At 41.3% G+C, this 24,448-nt stretch overlaps 4 protein-coding genes across 7 annotated transcripts in view; 1 reads left to right on the top strand and 3 right to left on the bottom strand.

Moving 5' to 3' along the window:
- Positions 1 to 15,162, bottom strand: part of LOC111597379 (palmitoyltransferase app) — a 49,876-nt gene extending 34,714 nt beyond the window's left edge. For 3 of the 4 annotated variants that reach the window (XM_030225567.1, XM_030225564.1, XM_030225566.1), the window contains exon 1: positions 13,444 to 13,651. The gene's annotated coding sequence lies outside the window, so the exon portion shown is untranslated. Of the gene's footprint in view, positions 1 to 13,443; positions 13,652 to 14,913 lie in introns of those variants that run through there. The other variant, XM_030225565.1, reaches the window with a different exon arrangement.
- A 242-nt stretch (positions 15,163 to 15,404) lies between these two features.
- LOC111598764 lies at positions 15,405 to 17,712 on the top strand. Its single transcript, XM_023314178.2, has 2 exons — positions 15,405 to 15,540; positions 15,616 to 17,712. The coding sequence occupies exons 1-2, from the start codon at positions 15,520 to 15,522 to the stop codon at positions 17,149 to 17,151; spliced, it is 1,557 nt and encodes a 518-aa protein (XP_023169946.2). The 5' UTR covers positions 15,405 to 15,519; the 3' UTR covers positions 17,152 to 17,712.
- Positions 17,713 to 17,796: 84 nt separating this feature from the next.
- On the bottom strand, positions 17,797 to 19,305 carry LOC111598766 (delta-aminolevulinic acid dehydratase). Its single transcript, XM_023314180.2, has one exon. It carries the CDS (start codon positions 19,218 to 19,220, stop codon positions 18,237 to 18,239), a length of 984 nt encoding a protein of 327 aa, XP_023169948.1. The 5' UTR covers positions 19,221 to 19,305; the 3' UTR covers positions 17,797 to 18,236.
- A 361-nt stretch (positions 19,306 to 19,666) lies between these two features.
- On the bottom strand, positions 19,667 to 24,405 carry LOC111598765 (spermine synthase). The gene is made up of 4 exons (XM_023314179.2): positions 23,866 to 24,405; positions 21,534 to 21,642; positions 21,025 to 21,147; positions 19,667 to 20,838 (listed from the first exon to the last, which is right to left on the bottom strand). The coding sequence occupies exons 1-4, from the start codon at positions 24,148 to 24,150 to the stop codon at positions 20,255 to 20,257; spliced, it is 1,101 nt and encodes a 366-aa protein (XP_023169947.2). The 5' UTR covers positions 24,151 to 24,405; the 3' UTR covers positions 19,667 to 20,254.
- Between the last annotated feature and the right edge of the window lie 43 nt (positions 24,406 to 24,448).

Here is a 24,448-nt window from a genome sequence, read left to right as displayed (position 1 = left end):
AATGAAAAAACAACTACAACAGCATTGGCAACAACTTCAGCAACAGCATCTGTTTCACAAGGCACTCAGGAAACAAACTAGGATATGCTAGACCAGGAGATATCCTTACGAGTGAGGAGTTCTTGCAGATCGAATAGGCATAACTTATTGTAGTATAAAGACTTATTTAAAATAAAAAAACAACAAACCACAAAACTATTTGAGCTATATAAATTATATAAATTATATATATTTTTTAAAGTTTCTTGAAAAATAAATAGTTTTATCAATGTATTGTAACATGAACACTTTGACAGGGCGGAAGAACTTATAGTTTTCAGTTTTTGACGTCCTCAATGCAGGTTTAAAAGTTCTCTACAGACTCGCAGCAACTGGGAAAAAGTGACAAAGTCGACACTTTGACGCCTCAGTTATCAGCCGAGTGTCATCTACTTTTAACACTCGTAAATGGCACAAATAATATAAAACACCCTGCTCGAAAAGGTCGCAGAGGTATATGTGTGTGCGAGCAAATATAAATGTCCTTGCTGCGGCCAGCGGTCGACAACGGCAAGTTTTGGCGCACGTTGCTGGGCGCCCACTTCCTGGCATGGAATCCGTTGCAGGCATAGCTGTAAATCACAGTGGACATTGCAGCAGTACCACTGCCACTATGACCACCATCACCACCACCACCACCACCAAGAACAACACAAAAAGGTGGGCAGAGGCAAGTGACCAAACGCCGCTGCAGTAATATTAAATTTATAAATTATTATCGCTAGGCAGACAAACGCGCAGCAGCCAAACCTCCGCCTTGGGGCCCAAAGGCAAATAACTTTATTATTAGCCAAAATCTGGTACGCAAAGTGCGTTAATAAAAATCACAAGCGCGTCAAGCTGCCGACCCCCGCTGGCTTCTGTTTGAACATTGTCTCGGTTTATCTGAGCTTACAGCACGCCGGGGGCTATCAGTGTGTTCTGAGCTTTGCCTCGGCTCAAGTTTGCGAACGCAACTTAAAGTTGCATGTTAACTCGATGTGCCTTGGTTTGCCACAGCACCCAGCTCCTATACCAAGGGGGTCGGCTGGCAGGCAAACTTTTTGGGAAAATTGAGCAATAAAGCTTGCAACACATTGACGCAAGCACACACACACACACACAAAGGGCAGGTGTGTGGGCGATGAGTTTGCCGTTTGCCAGATGTGAAATATGCTAATATTGCGGTTTAATTAACTCAACGCGCAGTGCAAAGTAACCGTTTGACTGGCTTTTAATTGCCTACAGCACACGCGGCGTATGAGCGATGTTCTCGATTAGGCGTACTTAACATTGCGCATACGCCCCACGCGACGCCCAGTCAGAAATGCAGACAATAAATTATTCAAAAATAAAACACTCAAAACAGCAGCTACTCAGAGCTGAAGTAAACAACAACAAAACACTCATCAGGCGGCAAAAGAGGAAAAGTGGCTGCTGAATGATGATGGCACTTAGGAAATTTGCAACACAATTTTCGCGAGGCAGCGACCAAGCAAGCAAAGTGTCGACTCCCGCGACTCGCCCAGTTCTCGCGGGTGGCTGGAGGCGGCGTTAATTTCAACCATTAAAGAAAACGCGCAAAGCAAAAAGGAACTCAACTGTTGATGGAAATTGCAGCGCTGTGTAGGAGCGCAACCGCAAATGGCAAATGCCAGCCGCCAAGAAGGCGAGCGCTTTCGGTTGGGAAATTAAATAGAAAGCGAAGACAAAACGCGCTACAAGTTGTAAGGGCCAGAGCAGGAGTCGAGCACAGGAATTAAAAAAATGGAGCAGTCGAGTGACAAGCGGCAGCAGGCGCCAAACAGGAAATTAAGTTTATGCCAACGCGTCGCGCGTCGCCTGCTTGCGGCAGCAGCGGAAATGCAATACAAGCGAGAAATATGCTGAATAAATGCGACAGCAACATAAGCAGTCACAGCAGCCTCAACAGCAGCAGAAGTTGCAGCCAAGTTAATGCTAAATGGAGTTGTGCACTTTATATGCCACAGCCACGCATTCCCCTGCTGCGTTGGGTCACAGAACGCGTGTGTTTAAGGCAACACGTGAAGTGAAATGAAACGAGACGAGACGAGACGAAACGAAACGAAACGAAACGAAACAAGTGCATTATTTGCATTAAATTATGCATGCGACGTTTGGCAGGCGGCGAAGCGTCAAAAAGCAAGTGAAAAAACTTAAGAAGCCGAAGAGTATGTCGACCTTATGACACCCTGTACGCGAAATATGACAAAGCCAAAGGTAATTGAGCTTAAAGTAGAGCTGAAGCTATGTGGTTTCTTAAGACTGAGAACTCCAACCTTTCTTAATTAGATTTCTTTTGTGAAACTTCATTTTATGTTTGCTTTTCAAAAATATGCCCCATTGCAATGCTGTGCTCGTAAGGTATATTTACAAAGTGTCAGCAGCCGCGCGGATTCACACGCCGCGAGCGAACGCCGCCTCCGTTGGGGCGGGTACTCGGGCCACACAAACAAAGGGCAAACAAAGAGGGGATCGCGTGAAAAAGGTACCCGGGAGCTGTTGAGTCAAGGCAAAGGGCCCGCCTCGTGGGCATTTCAACCGCTGCCACATGCAGCTTGCTGGCTTGCCACAGCAGCTTTTGTGGCCGTTGCGCAGAATTTGTACAATTTAAATTGAAGTGCTGCAAAAGAAAGCAAGGGAACCCCACACCTCAACAATGATTCCAACAAATAACGCTGTAGCTGACAACGCGGATAGTTATGATTGCTTTTGCAACTGAAGCTCATTTTGATTTCCCACAGCATTATTATTTACAAATAAAGAAGCGCCGCAAGTAGAGAGCACAGTCTCATTTGGCTTATCAAGATAAATTGCTTAAAAATTAACCTACTGACAGCCCGAAAGGAACTTGTCGACGGCAACTCTATCAATAGTGTGTCAATCGCTTAAAATAATGACGCAATTTGAGCTAACGACAACCCATTTATAACCATATCCAGTCTCTGCCTTCGCCTTGGCTTGTTGAATAAATTTGTGTCCCTCAACACAAGCTCGACCCGAATGCGCAGCAGCTGCTTTTGCAGCAGTGGCAAAGCGGCAGCATATTGCAAAAGGTCTGTTTAGTGCTACTTGGGGCAGACCTCACTGACCAGAGCGGCGACCACTGGGCGACCATTGGCGACGCGTTTCCCTTGGGAGCCACTAAAGTTCAAGTTAGAGCCACAGCAAAAGGAAACGTTTAGGAGATGGGCCACAATAATGGCTGACAAGCACAAGCCATAAAATGCAATGCCAACAGCAACAAATGTCCCAACACAGACCCCACCACCGTCACCCAGCTCTCCTGCAGCGCTCCCACTCAGCGCTTGGCCATTCCACTGGAGCTGCACAGACTGGCTGCTTTGCATAGTCAACTGATTTTGATGGCATTTTCGCACAGCTTAAAACAATTTGCCATAACGCTTTTACGGCATAGCAATGTCATGATGTCAGAGATGCGAGGATAAAGTTGAGCAGTTGAGCAGTTGAGCAGTCGAGAGGGGCGACAGCAGCAAGCAGCAGCTGTAGGGCTGATGCTGCCCTTAACTGTGTACAAATTGAAACAGCGAGCGAGGAAATGGAACGGCCAATCGCGAGGCGGATAACAAATGCTCATAAAACTCAACTGAAATTGCTTTCTCTTGCTTTCTTGACGGCCACTGAAAATGCATTTCCGCCATATGTGTGTGTGCATGTGTGTGTGTGTGTGGCTATACGAGTGTGTGTCTAGCGAAGGGGGCGTGACTGTTGCAAACATGCAACCGTTAAAAGCTACCGACGTGCAGCACGCAATGAACGTCCATTGAAATCCGAATCGCAGACTACTTTTGTTTAAAAGCTAAAAAAGTTGAACGGTGAGCAGAAAAGCGTGCTATATATACATATATACGTATATATATAGATAGAGATTGCAGGATCTCGGACGGAGCACGCATTAAATAAGCCAAAAATAATAATAATAATAAAGATAATAATAGTAATAACGAGCGCCGGCAGTTTGCTACTTTCGAAAGTTTGCTTGTTTGGCCGTTTGGTCCGACTTTCACAACTTTTGCCACCAACGAGCGGGCGTGGCAAGGCAATAGCAATGGGTGCCCAGGCACGCTGCCAAACTAGCGCCGACGCCTGCACTGCACATTGCAAAGTTATAAGCAGCTCAGACCATCAGCAGGTGAGGATTACGAAATGTTTTGCCACAGAAACTATTAAAGCGCACAGGCTTATTACTGCCACGTAGCCACGGCCAGTTAAAGGCACTCAACTTCGGCATCGACCTTTCAGCAGTGTATTAAAATAATATTTGATTTTCGTGGCCGCCTTCGATACAGCAGCTGCTGTGGCCATGATGTGTCGTTAACAGGCCCAGGTTAAACAGAAACTTCATTATTCTGCGGCCATGTGGGTGCGCTGGCCCACATCTACAGCGTCGCTCTGGTCCAAATTCTAGCCAGAGCCAATCCCATTTGCTACCACAGTGGGCGAGTGTCTGCGCACGAGTCACTAAAATGTTCACAAAAGTTAAACTTCCGTTTCCTGCTGCCGCTGCCAACGGAAGTAAGTAAAGCTTTTCAACATTAAAAAGATGTAAAGCATCGCGGCAGCAAAAAAAAAAACGTGCAGAAAAAAATACACACAAAATAAAAGCAGTCAGACTTTAATACCCTATTGCAAATCTAATATTCAAGTTGTAAGCCCATAAATAACGCATAATGTGCAAAGTCTAGGAGCTAGGCAAATTACTAAAGAAATATAACAAACAAAATTCTTGCTAAGAGTTAATAGAATATGCATAAGTGACCTTATCATAACAACATTGAAAATGCAACAATTTTTTTTGTTAATTTTGAACGAATTTGGATAAGCCAAAATTGAGCTTAACTCAACCAAGTATAACTAGGATCTATAACTTAACTTTTTTGCAAGATTTGTTTGTTCCATTTGCTGCAAAGCCTGTTACCAACTCGTAATACCCCTTGGTAAATGGTTCAAAATTGCAAAACAGCAGCGAAAAAATGTGCAGAAACACTAACACACACACACATATATATATACACAGCACACATACGTGCTAGCTGTCGCATATGCTGCACATACTAGAGCTGACGGAAGGCTCGACCTGACATGTAGATAAGCTGCGTCAACTTACTCGAAATGCCACAGGACCCAAAAAAAAAGAAAGGGAGAATGCGTATGCCTCAAGCTTAAATTGCTGCATACCCTATGAACAGACTTGGTCAGACTCTAGTCGATCTCCTCTCTCATGTTTTGCCATAGTCAAAATCTGAGCACATTAAATGCTGTTTAAAACATTAGGTATGGACGCGTGCTGCATAAGCTATTCGGCTTCCGTTTATATTTATGGCACAGGCAAGGCCCCCCGCTACGACTTTTAATAACAGGGTATAAAACACAACCGTGTGTGCTGCAAGACAGCGAAATATTGCAGGAATATTCAAAACATGCGCTTAAAAGTATTTTGCAGCACACGACAGCAGCAGCAACAACAGCAGCAGCGGAGCACATTAAAAAAAAAACTGCTGTTGGGGCCAAAAGTTGCCGCTAAAATATGCAGCACACTTAGTGGGGCAAGAGGCGTGCGAGTCACGTGCCGCCACCTGGCAACACGCTTTGTTATAAAATGACCCGCATGGCCCGCAAGCATTTTTTTGTTGCGTTTTGGCTGCGCTGTGGCTTTCGGCAGGTATTTGCTTATGATTAGTGGAAGAGCTCAGAGACGCGACGTTGCTGGCCAGCACGTTAAGGCCAGCCTGATAATCAATCAAATGCATCGCAACGACACGTCGTGACGGCCAACTAGCCGAGGATTAGGCGACACAAGAGCAAAGCGCTGCAGGGCAAAAAACAAAAAAGAAAAGCAAAATGAATGGAAATGGCGGAACAACACGCGAAGAAGGGAAAGTAAGTGAAAGTGGAAGATGGCAGCAAAAATGCTAACAAAAAGCTGCAAACGTGACAAAATTAGTGAACAATGGCCGCAGGAAGAACCTTTTGAACTCTCTCGATGCGAATAGAATGTGATCCCCCCAGGCCTCCAGTTAGACAATGACAACAACAACAATGAGAATAACAGCAATGTACAACTAAATGTGGTCAGCCACTGCGGCGAACAAAAGAGTCGGACAATGACAACGAGGTAGTCGAGGTGGAAGACCATATTAAAAAGGCATAAAGCCCCTCCGAACCCGCAATGCTGCTGCAGCAGCAGCAGCAGACAAAAGCGGGCCACCGGGCTTTATGGTTGCTCTGGAAATGGCCACATAATGGCAACCACACACACACACATATACACACTCAAACACACACAGACACGGACACACGTATATGCCTAAGGTTCTGGCAGCTGTCGCCCAACTCTTGGGCAATTGGCGTCGACGCAAATTGAAAGCGAAAACGCAAGCCAAGCCAGGGGAAAGAAACTAACGAAAGGAAACTAAAAATCAAACGTTTGACCTTTGATGAGTCAATCCAAAAAGACGTCAGAACATGCAAGTGCTCGACTAAAGGCCAACTTAAAGGTATGAAATCTCTCAGCTGAATTCCGGCTTGGCAGCTGTAACCAAAATGTTTGTCAGCCCAAGTTTGTCGACAAGAAACAAACAAAAAAAATATATATATATAAAAATAAAAATACAAAATAAAAAAATAGTTGGCATAGTGCAAAAATTTGCACAGGCTCGGCGAAAATGCACAGCACTAGATAAATAGTTGGACGAAAGTTTTCAGCGACACGCAAGAGAGAGAAAAGTTCAGGTGAAATGGGCGATGGAAAATGTCAACGGGGCAAACATTATTCCATGGCAGTGGCACATGGAATGAAAAAACATTTTCAGGCACGCGCGCAAAATATGCATTAGAAAATGTTATAAAATAAATTGAATAAACCAAAGGCAACGCCTGCCAATCTTTGGCATGCAGCATGCGGATTTCACTAAGCTAGCAAATGTATTACGTATACGCAACGTAGCTGAGATTGAAAATTGTTAGCTGCTAGCTGGTAGCTCCTGTCCGGCCCAGCCTGCGGCCCGGCTGCTGACTTGGCAACATTTCTCATTTGGGCGTATGTTTTATGACATGTGCATGTCGCTATTAGGCATACAGCTTTATAGATTTCGCACAGCACATTTGTCTTGCTTATCGGGCACATCTCACACACAGAAACATACGAGCACACACACTGTGTGGCTTGCATGTGGCGACGTAATCAGTCATCTTATTTGGCATATGAATGATTAGATAAGTATGACATGTATTCCCATACGCTGCTCCCCAAATGGCAGCTCGTCATCTCATTCAACTGGCTCGCCAACTCCTGCACAAATGCAAAATGAGCCCTTTTAATGGCAGCTAATAGATAATAGCCAGGTACACAGCTGTGTAGGAGCAGATAATGTTAATGCCTAACGAGCTCACTAAATGGGCTTCTGTGCCAGAGCAACCCGAAGTCGTTTAGTTGATTAGCTAGATGAGTCGTAAATGTCTTAAAAGAATTTTACTACTAGGCTCTATGGTATTGACAAAGCTATATGCGAATAGCTTAGCTTATTTGAACTGTTTGCTTTACTCACACTAACTGTTAGCTAAGGTAATTTTCCATTCGAACAGCGCTTTCTATATGCCCAAGTTGAGGGTCGGGTTAATGTTATATGCGTCACTTTTTGTTGTTTTAGATTATCAATTTAACGTCTAGTCGTAACTCAAGGCATAGAGGGTATACACAAACACACACACACACACACATATATATATATATATATATATATAATTTGCTTAAAATTCAAATAGTGTCTACATATAAGGCAGTTGTTGATCTACGAGAGCAATGTCATGGCATTGTGTTGGCTGAGTTTGACTAGAACCGAGATTAGGTATGACGACAACGGCAACATGTACATACATATTTCAGACATAGGAAAGTGTCTATATATGTGGACACTTCTGGCAGCTCCTGGCTTGCTCGCTTGCCCGCAAGGTGCGCACAGGTAAACAGGCCATCCAGAACGCAGCAAGCGTACAGAACAAATAATTGAGAAACACACAAACAGAATCTAAACAGGTTTTGCCGTACAAGCTCTAAGCTCGACATGCAACAGTGCCTGCAAATAATCAGAGAACGAAAGGCAAGAATGCATTTAATTAAAAAAAAAAATATGCACTTAATTAAAAAAACAAGCAAATCTCAATTTTAAAGATATTTCAGTGAACACGCCCTCCGCACAAGACCACAAATGCGAACAACCTAAACAAATTGAGGCTAAACCAACTTTTTTCCCATCGATACTCTGCTTAAAGTGTGGGCGAGAGCACACAAGAAAAGAGACAGCGAGAGAGAGAGAGAGAGAAATGCTGAAAATCTAATCAGCAAATTGTTTAAATAGCTGCAAAAACAAAGCCCACGATTACGCCCGTACCTGGTAGAGAAACGGACGGACCTGCCGGGCCAGGGGTAATTACCTACGCAATGGTTGATAACAAACGCTCTGCCCGACGTTTGTGTGGAAGTGTGTTTGCTTGTCGCTGATAAGCCGCGTACATGCCACTGTCTACAGCCCAGCTAAAATAACAACAAGCCACTCAACAAGGCCGAGTGAAAGCGCCAAAAGGCACGCACAGCGCCCCAGCAGGGCAAAGGATTCATTTGCTAATCTCGGCCAGGCTGGCTCTTTAATCAATTGCCAAATAATGAATGCGCATCTCAGACGCCAGTTTGTCAGCGGGCTGCCGAAATGTTTGCACAGAAGAAACAAAGAAAAACTGCATAAAAGTACGCTTTGATGGCGCCGCGATAGATATGCAAAAATATGCAAGCCAAATGGCAACAAGCAGCCAGAAGAACGGACGGACGGACAGACAGACAGAGAGATGAAGTCACTGCTAGAAATCAATCCTTACAATCACACAGAACGATGGCATAGCAATCGACATGTGCAACTTGCGTCTGTGTGTATGTGTGTGTGTGTGCGTGCGGGTGTGTGCATGTGTGTGTGTGCAAATTGAAACACGGCTCTGATACGTGCGAGCAAATAAAATGCAAGTGAACGGGGTTTGGCAATGCAAACAAATCTGTTACTGGCAAACACGCAGCACGCGCCCAGCACGCCATAAAGTATGCAGCAAAGCGAAAGCCAAAGCATCACTCTGATCAACTGACCCCCAAGTGACGTGCCACATGCCTCATGCCACGCGAAAATGCAAGCGCTGCGCTTTTATAAGAGTCAGCTGTGTGTGTGTGTGTCTGTCTGCATTGTTACTGACCCTTCGCCTCCCGCCCGACCCCACACTAAAGCTCCCGTTTAGCTTGTGATTCATTCATTGCACTGGCCGTTGGTCACTCGGCTTGCCCGCCTGTCTGTCCGACCGTCTATCTGTCCATCCGTCTGTCAGGGCTGTCGCAGCGCTCAAACCGCATTGGCATGGCCATGCATCACGAGTGGCAGCCAACCAATTTGAGTCAAGTGGTGCGCACGTAAAAAACGGAGCCCAAAAAGCACGCTACAAATTTTATTTTCGTTCCGCTTCCTATTTTTTTCCCCATTTTTTCACTTTTTTGTGTTTGGTGGGGTTAAGGGTAGAAATAACAAGCAATTTATTTGGCTATACTGCAAATTGTTACTCAGCTCGCATTCGATCAACATCGTCATCATCATCGTCGTCATCAGCAACAACAACAGCACCGATAACGTCATCATCGAGTTGATGAAGCTGCCAGTGGGCAATCGTCCTTGGTCGAACATCATCATCAAAAATCGTTGATTGCAACAAAACAAATTGCATTTTAAGAAGATTACTCGCTGTGCCCCTCGTTCGTTAGGTTCACTACGTATTGACCCCCATTGAGATCTGAGTCAGGATTGACTGAGTGTGTGCAGCCTGTGCTATTAATAAATCATGGGGCATTTGGCCTGGCGCACAGTGTTGCCAGTTCCATTAGCACCTTGTCATAACTGCGTTATTATAAATGGTCTTTGGGCTTAAGCCCAATTGCTCAGAAGTCAATACGCTGAGATTCGCAAATGAAGCTAAGATAAATGGCAAAACACATCTACTGAGCGGCTTAAGAAACATTAAGTTTGGAGAGGCTTGGATGAAGGCAAGTTTTTCGGTTGTTTTCGTACCCAACTTTAAGCAATTAGAAATTAAAATTGTAATTTTAATAAACATTGAGGCAACGGCAGTGCTCAGCTTCACTTTGGCACCAAATTGTCCCAACAGTCCAATAAAAACATTTGCAATGATATTGCCCTAAACTGTTTACAAACGCTCGCAGGCGACGGCACATAAATAAATAAAAAAAGGAAGAAAAAATGCCAACAGGAGCTAGGAAAACACGCACTAAGCGACCCAAACATAACCAGCCGAATAAACGACCAATAAAAACGCAAGAAATTATAAAAAATTCATAATGCACAAGCACTAAAACAGAGCGCGGGGATTGCCAGCGAAGGGGGCGCGGACTGCCCAGCCATGACTCACGGCTGGAGCTGAGTGGCAGCTCGCAAGCACGCGAATAAAGCCAACAAAAAAAAAAGGGCAAAAAGGACAACTGAATTCAAATTGTGCAAAGCTTTAAATACAGCCAGAGAGCGCAGTGTAAGACGAATACGAAAGCGGGGGTCCACGTCCAGGTTGGGGAGCTGGAGCCACTCATTAGCCGCGAAGCTCGACCATTTATGGGACAAGCATAAAGTGGGTAAATAAATGCAAGCAAATTGCACAACGAATGCGTTCGCACTGACTCGGACAACTCGGCGGTATCTCGCTGCGCGCAACGTGGCGTATTAGCAATGTAATTTGATTTGATGTTTATGCGCGGGGCAGTTGTGGGTGGGTGGCTGCTGCCGCTGCTGTTGCTTCTGCTGAGTGGTGGTCTGGTGGGTTTCAGAACGGCCGTGATACAGCCGCATAATTGCGTTAAGCGCAAACATACGAAATTATCGCAGTTGCACTGCTAATTGGAGCAAGTGATTAAATTTAATTGCAACAGATAACAAGCAAAAATGCTGCAGGCTAAACACGTGCGACCTGGCCCAGCTATGATGGCCAGCTCTGCCACAATTTATATTCCTTTATTTATTTGTGCCAGTCATTTGGTTATTGTTTTAACGAAATTAACAGAAGATGACTGCGACTGAGTAGTTCAAAGAGAAAGGCAAGTAAAAGCAATAAGGTGTTATTATATATTCATGAAAAAAAAATATATATAATGAGTTGACAAAACTGTTTAGCTGATTGGAATTTGCTATGAGTAATTAGTGTAAAATATGCTTTTCATGTATTTCCCATTTATATAGAAAACAACATCTTTAGCAAATGAAATCTTTGAGATAAATACAAACTGGCAAAGGTTTCAAGGGCTTAAGTCTGCATCAACTAACGACTCAAACAGTCTGAAATAAACCTTTAATGTTTAATTACTTTCATAACGCATTTATAGCAAATATTATTTTACTATTTGCGGTCAGTAAATCGTTTGCGTATTGCTAATAAAAAACCTATATATAAATGCATATTTGAATTACGTCTAACGGTAAAAGTTTCATATCTAAATATTTACGCACGCTATGAATACTATTTCTGTATAGTGAGCGAATGCATCAATGGAACACAAAATATTTATATACATTTTTTTATATTTATTTTGGCAATTTTTTATTTGGCTAGGCAACTATCTAACATGAATGTAAACTGAAATATGCTAACAGCACTTGGGCTAAGCGGCTTTGTCATGCAAATTTATTGAAGGGGTCAGGTGAGGTGAGGCGAGGTGAGTGGAGGCAGAGGGCGACGCTCACACGTCAGAAGTTCAAAAGTCAGCAATTGGCAAAACATTTGAAAGCCACTTTACAAAGCATGTTAAACGGAAGAGTGCACAAAAGTTATTGCTAGAAATACAGAATGCATTTATAAATATGAATGCACATTCAAAATATATATATATATAGCTATATATCGAAATTTATATCTCTTTTTATTGTGTGCTCAATTTCGTTTATTTGCATTTACAGTTTAGAATTTGCTCAGGCGTTTTTCCAATTTACTTTTTCTGCGCTCAAAGCGATTTCCACATTCACACGAATCACAACACTGCAAACTAAATACCAATTTAAATTATCAGATATATATACATATATGTGCATTCGAATTAATGGGAAATTTCTGAATTGCGCTCATAATGCAAATTAGTATTAATTAAAGTCATATAATGATTTCGTTTGGATAATCTCACATGGACAAAAGTCAAATTTAAATATATATATATTTGATTTATATATTTATATTGGATTTAGTCATATCAATTTCATGGCTTTGTGATTAATTACTGTGCAATTAAAGTAAATTAATTGGCACTCAAATCAAGGAAAACTTTTTATTTACTATTGCACTTTATTAGGTGTTAATTAGTGTCAAAAGCGGCTTAATTCAATTTGTAATTGCCAAGTTTATGTTTGCTCAGTTTTCGCAAATGTATATAATTATTTCGACAGTTTAGCTTCCGGCAGGAGTAGAATAAATCTCCATTTTTATTAGCTGCTCTCTCAAATATTTATTTATACATTTTGGCCCTGACTCGAAAACTATATGCCCGAGAGCTACGAATTTTAATGTGTAGGCTCTAATTATGCATAGGCCGAGTTAACACTTTCCATAGTTAGCTCTATTACGACTTAACTTGATAAAAAACTGAAGCTTAAAATTTGTATGAAGCTTAAATAACTTAAAGTGAAGTGTAATAATAATAAACTATATATTTATATCAAAGTAGAGCTCAAATAATATATATATTTATTTAATTTTTCTATTTTTATTTGCAATCTGTCTTATACTAAACAATAAACAAATTTTTAAACAATAATATTACAAAACAGGATGGATTTGACTCCAATTAGATCAATCCATGTATTTACCTAATTTACAAATTTATCTATTTCTATGGGGCAAGTCTAGGACATGAAATAAATAAAAAATTTGAGCATAAAATTTAAATGAAATTTTATTTTAAATAATATACTAAATACCAAATTGATTTTTAAAATTAAATTGATAAAAAAAATGACTAACATAAATTAAAAATAAAAATATATTTTCTAAAACCTCCATCAAGTTTCAAGCTAGAGTATAAGAAATGAGTCACATGACGCGATTGAAAAGCAAAGTTATGAAGTACAAAATAAACCCACTGGAAGCCATTAAATGGCTTCAGTCTAACTGCCAGAGAGCCCAGTCACAACATCTGCTACTCGCATGTAAATCATTTCTATTTAATATTTGAACAAAATGAGTATTTAATTTATGATCAGCTAAGTCTGAGCTGCTCGCTCGCAGCTATCTGCGGCGTCTCACGCTTTTGTCTGCTGAAACGTGTGAATTAACGGTTAAATAACAATAAGAAAACTCTTGACTTACGTTTGCTTTGCGTAGTTTGAGTTTATCTCTCTTCCCTCTCTCCCACTGTCTCTGTCGCTCTTGCTAGCAGCAGCCACAATAAATAAACAGCATTGACCCCGAAACACTTTTCTTATTTATATTTAATTTTTTTATGCGTTTTTGTATTTTTTGATGGAAACACGCGAATTTTGAATTGGGAATTTAAATATGTAAAACGGGTTTGTGAATGTGTTAATTGAATTTGATTCGCGACACTTTCTGTTGATGTTTTTAAAACATTTCACTTTCGATTCGAATACGTTTTGCTGGAAGCATACATAAATAGAGCATATTAGTTTTAATTTGATAAAGAGACAGAAGGCAGGCAGGCACAGTGTGAAATGAGGTAATTTTTATTTAAAACGTACAACTACAAATTGTTTTTTTTACGTCGGGCTAAACAGGTTTTCTTTTCGTATGTAATAAGGCATAGATAAACAAGCGCTGCAATGCGGGCAAATGGAAACCGAAACTGAAACCGAAACCGGAAAGCCGGAGCCACAAGAAAGCCTAGATTTAATACATATTTCTTTTAATTTCTCTTCTTTTTCTTGACAAATTATATGCCTTCATATTCAAATATTAAAATAAAAATCAAGTCACGAAGCAAAGACAAATACAATTCATATCACTGCCTCGCTCGAACACTCATGCAAAGGCAAAGTCAGAGGCAAAGGCAAAGCAAAAGAAATGAAAAGACAACAGACAACAATAAAAACGCAGACAGAGCGAAGCACACAAAAAAAAGAGTTGACGTTGACGATACGCCGAACGTAGGCATAACGACGTAGCGATGTCAAATGTCGCACAAATCCAATTAAAAATAGTTAAAGCGACTTTATTTAAATAAAGAAATAGCTTCATTTGTTTAATAGCCCGTCTGGAATATACATATTTCTCAAGTTTTTGGCGTCATTGCTGCTGTTGCCGCATTGACACAGTTCGCGCTCTCTCGCTCGCGCTCTCTCATTCTTTTTGTTTTTGATTTTTGCCTTTATTTTTTATGCCTTTGCACTCCACGTTGCTGACGCCGTTATTGTGTTGTTGTTGTTGCTATTGTTGTTGCTATTGCTGTTGCTGTTGCATTTGTACAATGGTTACAATTGACATGCACAATCAATTTTTAAATGAGTTGTTTTATGAATTTTGTTTTAGAGCCTACGCGTATGTGAACAAAGTAAAAAGAAAAACAAAAACACGTTGGCAAACACAAACAAGACACAACACACGCACACAGAAACGCACTCACACACACACTGACACTATTTTAGATTAGTTGTGCGAGGCAAGCAACAACAGCAACAGCAACAACAAAACACGGCAGCCAGCGCTCGATGCCTATGATTCACTTCGGCGAGTGTTGCTTTTATATAAACAAATGTACAATTCAGAATTTTAACAAAAACTCAAAATATACACTAATTATGAGAACAGAACAATTATAATTACAATAATGTGATGCGACGCAAGCGGCGTCGGCTGCTGCACAGCGAAAGCTAATGCATTAACGGTGAACTTATTAATATTTATTTTTTTATATTGTTTTTTTATTGTCGATGTCGGACGTATTGTCAAAAACTCGTAAATATACTCTTGAAATCTTGTTTTCGAATTTAGCGCAAATTGAGCGATCAACAAAAATTTATCCGCGCCTAGAAATCACGACGGCCAAAAGAAGCAGACTGACTGTTATTAACAGCAAGCAATTCCAGCAAAAGGCAAATTGACATTAGAGATGCGAGCGCATAAGCGGCTGTCCATGTCGATAACAAATAACTTTTGTATCGATATATTTCTCCGATATATCTGTTTTTACTTGTTGGCGCCAAAATTTTCTCGCCAAATGAGTTGGGCGAAATCAGCCAGTTATTTATCGATAGCTTATCGTTGGTATTTTTCGCCGTGTAACATATGTTCGTTATTCGCCGTAGCTGTTCGCTCCACTAATTCGATCAAACAGAAACAGAATTTGCATATTTTTCATTTACCCTTAAAGAAAATTGATAAAAATGTTTTTCATTTAACACATAATAGAGCGAATAACATATAGCTAACATGGATCAGCTTCTGGACGAGGTAAAGTAGCAAACCAAAGCCTTTGAGTATGTTACAGAAGCTTAACAGATTTTTTAATACGTATTTTTTGTTTAGGTAAAAACAAATGTGCAGCAAAAATTCAGCGAAATACGCGCCGCATTACATATGCGTGAAAAGTTGCTACTGCGACAACTGGAGGTAATTGCAAATACACAACGCGAACAATCAGCGCCTGTTTACATAGAATACAACACAGACAATGATAAAGAAAAGTGCAAGGTGCGATTCGTCACGGGCGACGATGACGAAGAGGAGAAGCTACTGACGGCTATTCGGAGTTTTGGACAGTTTCAACTTGATAGCAATATGCAGCTGGCGCTTCATAGACTGCAGGACAACAGAACAGCAGGTCTGCGAAACGAGGACTACATTGAGCCCATCGATGACCACGAGACGATGTACAAATGCCTTGAAGATCGGGTGGACAGCAGCAACTACTACAATCTGAATGATGAGGTGCAGCCAGAGGCCATTGTGGTGGACTTTTCGCGCAACAAGGCGCTGCTAGAGGACAATGCCAAGCGCTCCATTATCAATATTACCTTGCAGGAAGCCAAAGATCTGATACGACGAGCCAAAATCAAGCGCGAGACATATGTGCCACCGCTTAATTTGGAAGAGCTGGACGACGAGCTGGAATCGTCCATAGCCGATGCAGTGTCCAGCCTGGGACGCAGCTGCCCCGAGCAGACGTCTGCCAAACAGAAGCCCAAGACGCGCAAACCCCGCTTCAAACCAAAGATAACAATCAACAATTGCAATGGTACCATCAACCTCCGCAACATCGCCAGTCTCACCATCAACTGTGCCAGCGAGGATGCTGTCAGCGCTGACCTGCCCTTAACCGATGGCGCTGCAGCTGCTGCAGCTCACACAAAGTTGCATCAAACGCTGTCAGCAGACTCGAGCAGCACCGCCACCGAACTATCCAGCTGCACGCCCACCAGCTCGAACTACTCGAGCAATGCGAGCTCCCGTTCGCAGTCCAAGAAGCACAAAGGTGTTAAGAGGACGGAGATCAAAGAGGAGTCACTTAAAACCAAGAGGGAACCGCATTCTGAGAGCGTGGAAAGTACGCCCACGCAGCCTACCTCGACGGATACGCATGAAGTAACCTGTGACTTCTATAATCGCTTGTTAAACGAAATCAAAAAGAGTCTAAAGCAGAAGCCAACGCGCACGTATGAAGCTGCACAGGAAGAAGCCGCAGCAGCAGCAGCCGCCGCCGCCGCCGCCGCCGCAACAACAGTCACAAGCAGCGATGCAGTGCAGCCAACTACAGTGGCAGCTGATTCAAGTTGCGAGCAGCAGAGCCGAGGAGACGGGCCGGCCCATGTCTCCAGCACGCAGGGCAGTGAAGCCAGCAAGACAACATTATCGTCGCAGCTGCAGCCGGGCAAGCGTTTGGTATTGAAGAATTTCGAGAACTTGAAAATTATTTTGGAGGCCAACAGCGGCGATGAGGACACGTTTCATCCAGTGCAAATTGAACAGTGGTTGGCTGAAATAATATCCGAAACTGACTTGGAGCCAATGCAAAATCGGGATATACTCGAGCACAGCAAAATCCACAACAGCGAAAGCACCTAAGCACAAAGAGTTTCGAAATGCATCACAGTATTTCATAGATTTACATATAGCATATATATAGTATCTGTAGTTTCCTTAACTGGCATTACTCTCTCACATATTACACGGCTTTTGTGGTCCAAATCTATGCATTTAAGATTCAAATATGTACCCCCGAAAGAAGGAAATGTTTCTTGTACTTAAACTTAGCCTGAGTACAGTTAAATACACTTTATTTTGTGATTTTTACATCACATTCCAAGACTTAATATTCGCACAATATATTCTAATACACGTTAAGTTTAGCACCTAAGATTTAGGCCAATTTCGTTGTCACCATATTGCAAACCAAATAATGAGAACAAAAACAAATTGTATAATTAATGAAAGTGAGTGCTAAACACGATTTAATTGCGCGCTTCACATGTTTTCAGCCCAAAAAACAAATCAAATTTCACTCGTGTTAACCGGTTGAAGGACAGTACGGTGGACACTCGCTAAACAAAGCTCTGTTCTATAGATTCCCAAGAGCTCAGAAAGATACAGATAAAATAGTATTACACTTTTTTAATATCAATTTAATCCACTTGCTAAAAAGTATAAAATAATTATTTATATATTTCAAAAAGTTTAAAAACCAATATGAATAAAAAACGTTTATCAAAAGTTGAATTAAAATCGAAGTTTGTGAGTCACAAGTGTCAAATTTGTGACAGTTTCCATTAGCGAGCATTCACTGTAGTAAGTATATATTTCAACATTTAACCAATAACCTCGTCATGCTGATTGTGCGCGCTACTCGATTGAAATGCCAAAGTTGGAAACACTCGCTACGGGGTTGGGCTGCATTTGCCTTCCAAATGTGCTGGGCTGATAAGCATATTGAATGTTGAGTGGCCAGCGAATACTATATAAAATAGCTTATTGTCTATGGACATCAATTGCAATGAATAAGTTAATGAAATTGTCATCATGATTAGCTAAAAATTGAAGTTTAAACACAAATTAAGAAATTATTACTAATATTTGCACGCTTTTGTCTTAAAAACTAGATTATGTTCTTGATCCCATTTAAGTACACTTGATATAGAGAGGGTGATCTTAGCTTAAGCTGAGTTGCTGATTATGTCCAGCATGTAGGGCGTAAAGTAGGTTATAATACAATCGGCGCCCGCACGTCTAAAGCCCTTCATTGCCTCCAGCACAGCTTCGCGGAGTGGAAAGGCGCCCGCTTTCGCAGCGTGACAGAGCATGGCATACTCCCCCGACACCTGGTAGACATAGAGAGTATGGTATGGATATGTGTCCTTGGTCTGGCGCAATATGTCCAAGTAGGGCATGCCGGGCTTAACCATCAGCATGTCTGCACCTTCACTGACATCTCGCTGTACGGCCCGCATGGCCAGGTTCCGGGACCCACTGGGCAGCTGATAGCAACGACGGTCTCCAAAGGCGGGCGCCGACTGTGCTGCTTCCCTGAAGGGTCCGTAGAAATTGGAAGCAAACTTGGCCGAGTAGGCCAGCAGCGAAACGCTGGTGAGGCCAGCGTCCACTAAAGCCTGCTTGATAGCCCGAACGCGGTTGTCCATCATATCAGAGGGGGCGACGACATGTGCGCCAGCCTTACCGTAGGCCACGGATATTTCAGCTATGCGCTTTATACTCGGCTCGTTCTCCAAGCCATTGTCGCCCAGCAAACCGCAGTGGCCATGTGACGAATACGGACAGATGCACACGTCACATGCTAGCAGCAGAGTGGGAAACCATTCTCGGAGCTTGGGCAATGCCAACACCACGGGATTCAGACTGGAATCAGCATTTGTGGCTTGATCGTCCTTATGCTCACTTTCCACCACGCCAAAGAGCAAGACAGAGGTCAAACCTTTTTTGACTAGAGGCTCTAAGTGCTCGCGTAATCGGTTCAGCCCGTAGCGCGATATGCCCGGCATGCTCGCAATGGGTTGTACATCATCGTCGTTGCTAATTATGAACACAGGATACATCAAGTTGTATGGCAGTATTTCGCAGCCAGACTCCTGTAGCAGTCGTAGCGTAGGATGATGTATAGCACTATGCAGTTTCCGATCCATTTTTACTCTAATTTGTTCCGCAGTCGCGTCGCACGTCAAACGAATGAAATTTTGCTTTCCACTGAAGAATGGAAATCGCACTCGACCAATCGATTGTTGCACTTACTTCATATCGATACTGTTCCGATTAATTTGCTTCTGTGACCGTGCGCGCAAAATTGAACATTTCAAATTCAATTTCCGTTTACTGAACAGTCGTAGTCCGAGAGCTAATATTTAAAATAAAAAATTGTTTATTTTGCTTACGACATTTTATTATTGTTTTTGTTCAAACATATCAAGTGACATCATCCATCTGCTACACTCCTAACACTCAATTCTCATAAACTCGCAGTTGAGTGCGCCTAATTGAAAATTAAATACATGAATTCTAATTATATATATATATAAGTATATTATGTATGTTTATGAAAATACTAGACATTAATTAATAATGTTAAATAAGCACAAATAAATACATAACACATGTTGTTCTCGTCGTCTTGTCTTCACGCCTTTGACCCTGACTTAGTTTTAGTTTTAAAATCAATGAACGTAAAACACAACTAAATCCTAACTTAAATTATATCAATTGGACTTTAAATATTTTTTGGTTTGGTTATCAGATGCTAGTTACAGCCCTTGGAAGTGTATTTCTTTTATTGTTTCGGGAGCTTTGAGTGATGCTAAGTAGTTTCTTTGTCTTTTTGGTTATATTTGAATAGCCTCCACTAGGAAACCAGGGCATGGTGGTAGTGCACACGCTTCTTGCGTTGCTTCTTACGGGGCACATTGTTTTGTAGAATCTGTGGCAGCTGCTGCGTCTTGGCAGCATGCAATATCACGGTGTAGCTGTGCAGTAACAGCGGCTCCTTGGTGATGAGCTCAAGTGGATCGATTTGCATTGTGGGTGTGAGAACAAGTTGCGTGCTGGATGTAGCTTTTTGGAGACACGATGTGGATGTTATTGTTGCTGTTGTAGTTGAGTTGGTACTACTTGTTAGTTGTAATTGTGGTGCTTGTAGTCGTCGTATAGCTGTTTCAATTTGAGCTGGTCAAGCGAAAGTTACTTGATAGAAGAGCCATTCTTCCATGAAGGACGGTACAAAAGCTTTGGTTGTAGTAAATTTAACCTTCGGCTTAAGCAAACGTAGCTGATCTTCGAACAACTGCAACGATTCCAAGCAGCTGGTGCCATTGCCATGAGTCAAATATTTACCATCTGGCTTCAGCAGCTGAAACGAATGCTCAAAGATGGTGCGTATAAAATCCCAACACTCGCCAATCGGTGTATCCGAAATGGGTATATCCGTAAGATCCCCAAAGACATAGTCAAATTTGCGACCCTCAGCAATGAACTTCTTCATATAGTCCACACAATCGCCCACTATAATCTCATACTGTTCGGTCTTCCGCTTTTCCAGGACATCGCCGCAAATGGTGTTCAAATACTTGTTGCAAGCCTGCATAACAAGCTCATCAATTTCGAGCATGATCACATGCTTGGGATTCTCCTTGAGCAGTTCATAGAGTAGAGCGCCATCTCCGCCGCCCAGTATACATATCTCCTTGCCTTCGTAGTTCTCAACGCCGCGACCCATTAGAGTTTCCGTATAGATCAAATCCGATTCGGCAATATCTGCAATAGTGAGACATTAGCAAGCATTCGAAATTGATTTTATTTCAGCTCGACAGCAACAGCGACACGTGACGTGCACCAAGTAGGCCTTGACCTTAATTTGATCTGTGTGGCATGGTCTGCAGCCTATGCAGGGGTTGTAAATTAACGTGCCACCGAGCTATCGAATGCATGTGTCCTACTTACTCTGCAGCTCGTCTAAAATTAGCATATTGCCCAGCGTCTTGGAGTGCATGATTTGAATCTTCTGGAACGGCGACCGCGCCTCATAGACAAGGGTATCAATATCGTATTCAATAATGCGCTCATCTGCGAATCAATATTCAAAAGTTCACACGGATTAAATATAATATAGATAAAGGTTGCAAACTATTCACAAGAACTGCAATCAAATACCCTAGAGATCCTATATATACAGTATTACATACATGCATCAAAATTAACTGAAATAAAAAATGATAAATCATTAAAGAAACTCAATTATAAATTGTGGAGACAGAAAAGTGAACAGATGTTCAATAAAAAATTGTTCCAAACTAAATTAATTATTCGAATTTCAAATGAAAGGATGCCACATGCTTTGTGCTTTTATTATGTATTTGTACGCAGTGCGAAAGTTGCTTTCAACTACTTATGACTTATGATTTAGCTTCTAGTTTTTTTATTATGATAATAGAGTATACGGTATACGTTACCTGCGGAGGGATAATACCTAGCGACATCGCCGCGCTTCAATGTTGGTATCTTTTGACCCGAAAGGGCTTGCAAACTTTTTGCTAGGGCTTTTTCCAAGCGTTTGCCCGTCTGCTCAGTTGTCGAGTGGTTAATGTACATGGTGGTAGGTGGAGTTGTTGTACATAGTAGTAGTAGTTGTAGTTGGTACCATGAGAGCGAGCGAGCGAGCGGGGCAGGTGACACAGGTGCATTGGGCGTACGTACAATTTAATTTGGTTTACACATTTTGTTTGATTATAATCGAAGAAATTTTGATCATGGTTGTAAAAGATTATCGTGATTGATGATAGGTGATGATGTTGATGTTGATGATGAAGAGAAGACCAAAGACATCGTGTAGGTTTCGTTTGTGTATATTCATGGATATGAAAATAAAAAAGAGTTTATAGAAAAAAAATCAAAATAATTAAGAATTCTTAAAATAATACAAATAATACGTTGTTCATTTTTATTTTATTTTTATATTGTTTTTTTCTCGGTTCCAATTGGATTTCTAGCACGACGGAACAAACATGCAAGAACTGCCGAAATTAGAAGGCTATTTCTATGGGTAAGCTAAGGTAGCAAACCAATTTATATAATTTGTATATTACATGGATGTTGTGGGGGCTACAATGAACGAAAAGGAAAACGCTTCTGGTTGTAGTGTGAGTGACTGACAAGCCGTTTGCGAATTTATAGAGCCATACTACAATGGCTAGGGCCCGTGCAACCAAATAGTTGATGAATATGAATTTATATATTTGTCGAATTGATATATAAAGTGAACAGAAATTTTGTTTTGTTTTGTTTTTTTTTTTTTTGCTCTGCTTGGGTTGCAAGTTTTTGGCAATTGATTTTGAAGAGACAATTCGGAATAGGAAGATATATACGAGTAAATACAAGGATTGCGAAACTCTTTGATACTGCATATAGAACTAGCAAAAACTAAACTTTTTGTTTTTTTATTTGTTTTAATAATATATATATTTGACCAACCTGAGCTAGTCATGTATATGTCAATATATCCACCACGTTTTATCGGCGGTAAATACTTGGATCGATCGGAATCTAATTTTTGACGTAGAATAAGCTCCATTGTACGCATGGTCTGCAATTGTAATGTTTCTTATTTAAGTTCCTAAATATTATTTACCTACTGCGTATATCAAAGCATATAAATTGCAAATGTCAATGCTGTGATGAAGGAAATTAGCCAAGCAAATAAAAAGAAAACAATAAAACACAATCGGTAAGAGCCAATTTCCCATAGCCAAAAACTTTTCGAGTAGCCCGTGCTAGTGTGTGGAAACTACATATATATATATCTATATATGTATTATAGCCAGCCCCGCAAACAACTATTTATAGTTCAGATTGTAGACAAGTACATGTTTATATATCTTATTACATATATGTGTCTTTAGTCTGAAGTAAATGCAATACGAGAAACGCAAATTGCCGGCTAGACCAACGCAACATTCGATACGGACCTGCACGCCTGTTTCTATATACACTTATATATATTCTGCTCACGTAAAAACATAAACAATAGCAAACTTTGCTGAGAAAACGCAGCCGGTAATGCAGAGCGTCTAGAAATAATTTTAAGAATTTACTCAAACTTGCACCCACGTGCTTCTAACAGAGTGCGAGAGAGAGGGAGAGCGAGAAATTATGTTTGCCGCCGGGCCGATGCACGCATACCCTAATCAAGCTAACGCACAGTATTTCAAAGATAATAAAAGTATGCTAAGGCAAGCTAATTAGCTATCTGCAATCTAATCTGCAACATTTGAATTTACTAAGTGGAAATTTCACATAGTACATATACCCTTTATTAGCGTATCAAACAGAGGCGCGGTATGATATAATAGTCGCAATCGAAATTTAGACGCATACATGGTTCAATTTTAAGGTCTTGGCCACATGGAGCTCGAATGCCTTGAAATCCGATGCGCCCATTTCATCCCACTTCCACTTTCGAAGAGTGCAAAAACAATGTTAACGGAAAAAAACGGTCAAGTGCATGAGACACACCCCCGCCAAGGGGCCTCGCACTCACACGCACGTACACACACAGTAACGAAAAATCAATTTCACTTCCCGCTGTCCCTGTAAGCCCTTCTCCAAGCCCCTCACAAACACACTCACACAAACTTTTAACAGCTAGTCGCAGTCTTACTGTGTCCGTGAGTTTACTTTCACACGTGTGGATGCCATAAAAATATATTTACATATATAAATATGTGTGTGTGTGCAAAAATTTGTGTTTTATAAAATAAATTTAGTGTGTATTTCATACATACATACATCAAAGGATAAGATTGGTTCCTTGCCGGCGGCCAAATAATACTCCACATTGATGGTTAACAAACCCTGTTGAAAGATGCGGCACGTTATAATCGTCTCCTTATTTTCGTGCAGCACCGAAAAGTATCCATTATCCATGGATTCCATAGAATAAGCAAGTTCCAATTGGGTAAACACATGTTCTAGCTCGTTGCGAACAATACGGGCCACCTCTTGGCGTTGTATTGATGTCGCTGTTTTTCCAGCATCCAGTGTAAAATCAAAGAGTATTGTCTGGGCAGCCATGGCGAAATTGTCTGAGGTTGAGCCCGCCGAATGTGCAAAATACGAATGCAGGTTTCACTAGTGCTGCATGCGCCTTTATTATAACGATATTTGATTTATATCGAATATGCTAGTATCGATATATTTGTCAATGAGTGAAAAGCCTGGGCACATTCTTTCCCAAAAGTAATGTGTTCACTCACAGTCAGCTGTTTGATTTGTTTACGTCTTAAATTAGCTTAAAATCATGAATCAAAGTTAGCAAAATCTTACTGTACTGATATTATGCATTATAAAATTAATTCACATAATAAGTTGT

Source organism: Drosophila hydei, unplaced genomic scaffold (genome assembly GCF_003285905.1).
Source record: "Drosophila hydei strain 15085-1641.00,03,60 unplaced genomic scaffold, DhydRS2 tig00008135-arrow-pilon, whole genome shotgun sequence".
In the NCBI taxonomy this organism is placed as follows: Eukaryota; Metazoa; Arthropoda; class Insecta; order Diptera; family Drosophilidae; genus Drosophila; species Drosophila hydei.
Note: the sequence above shows the minus strand (reverse complement) of the source record. Positions and strands in the feature narration are given on the sequence as shown.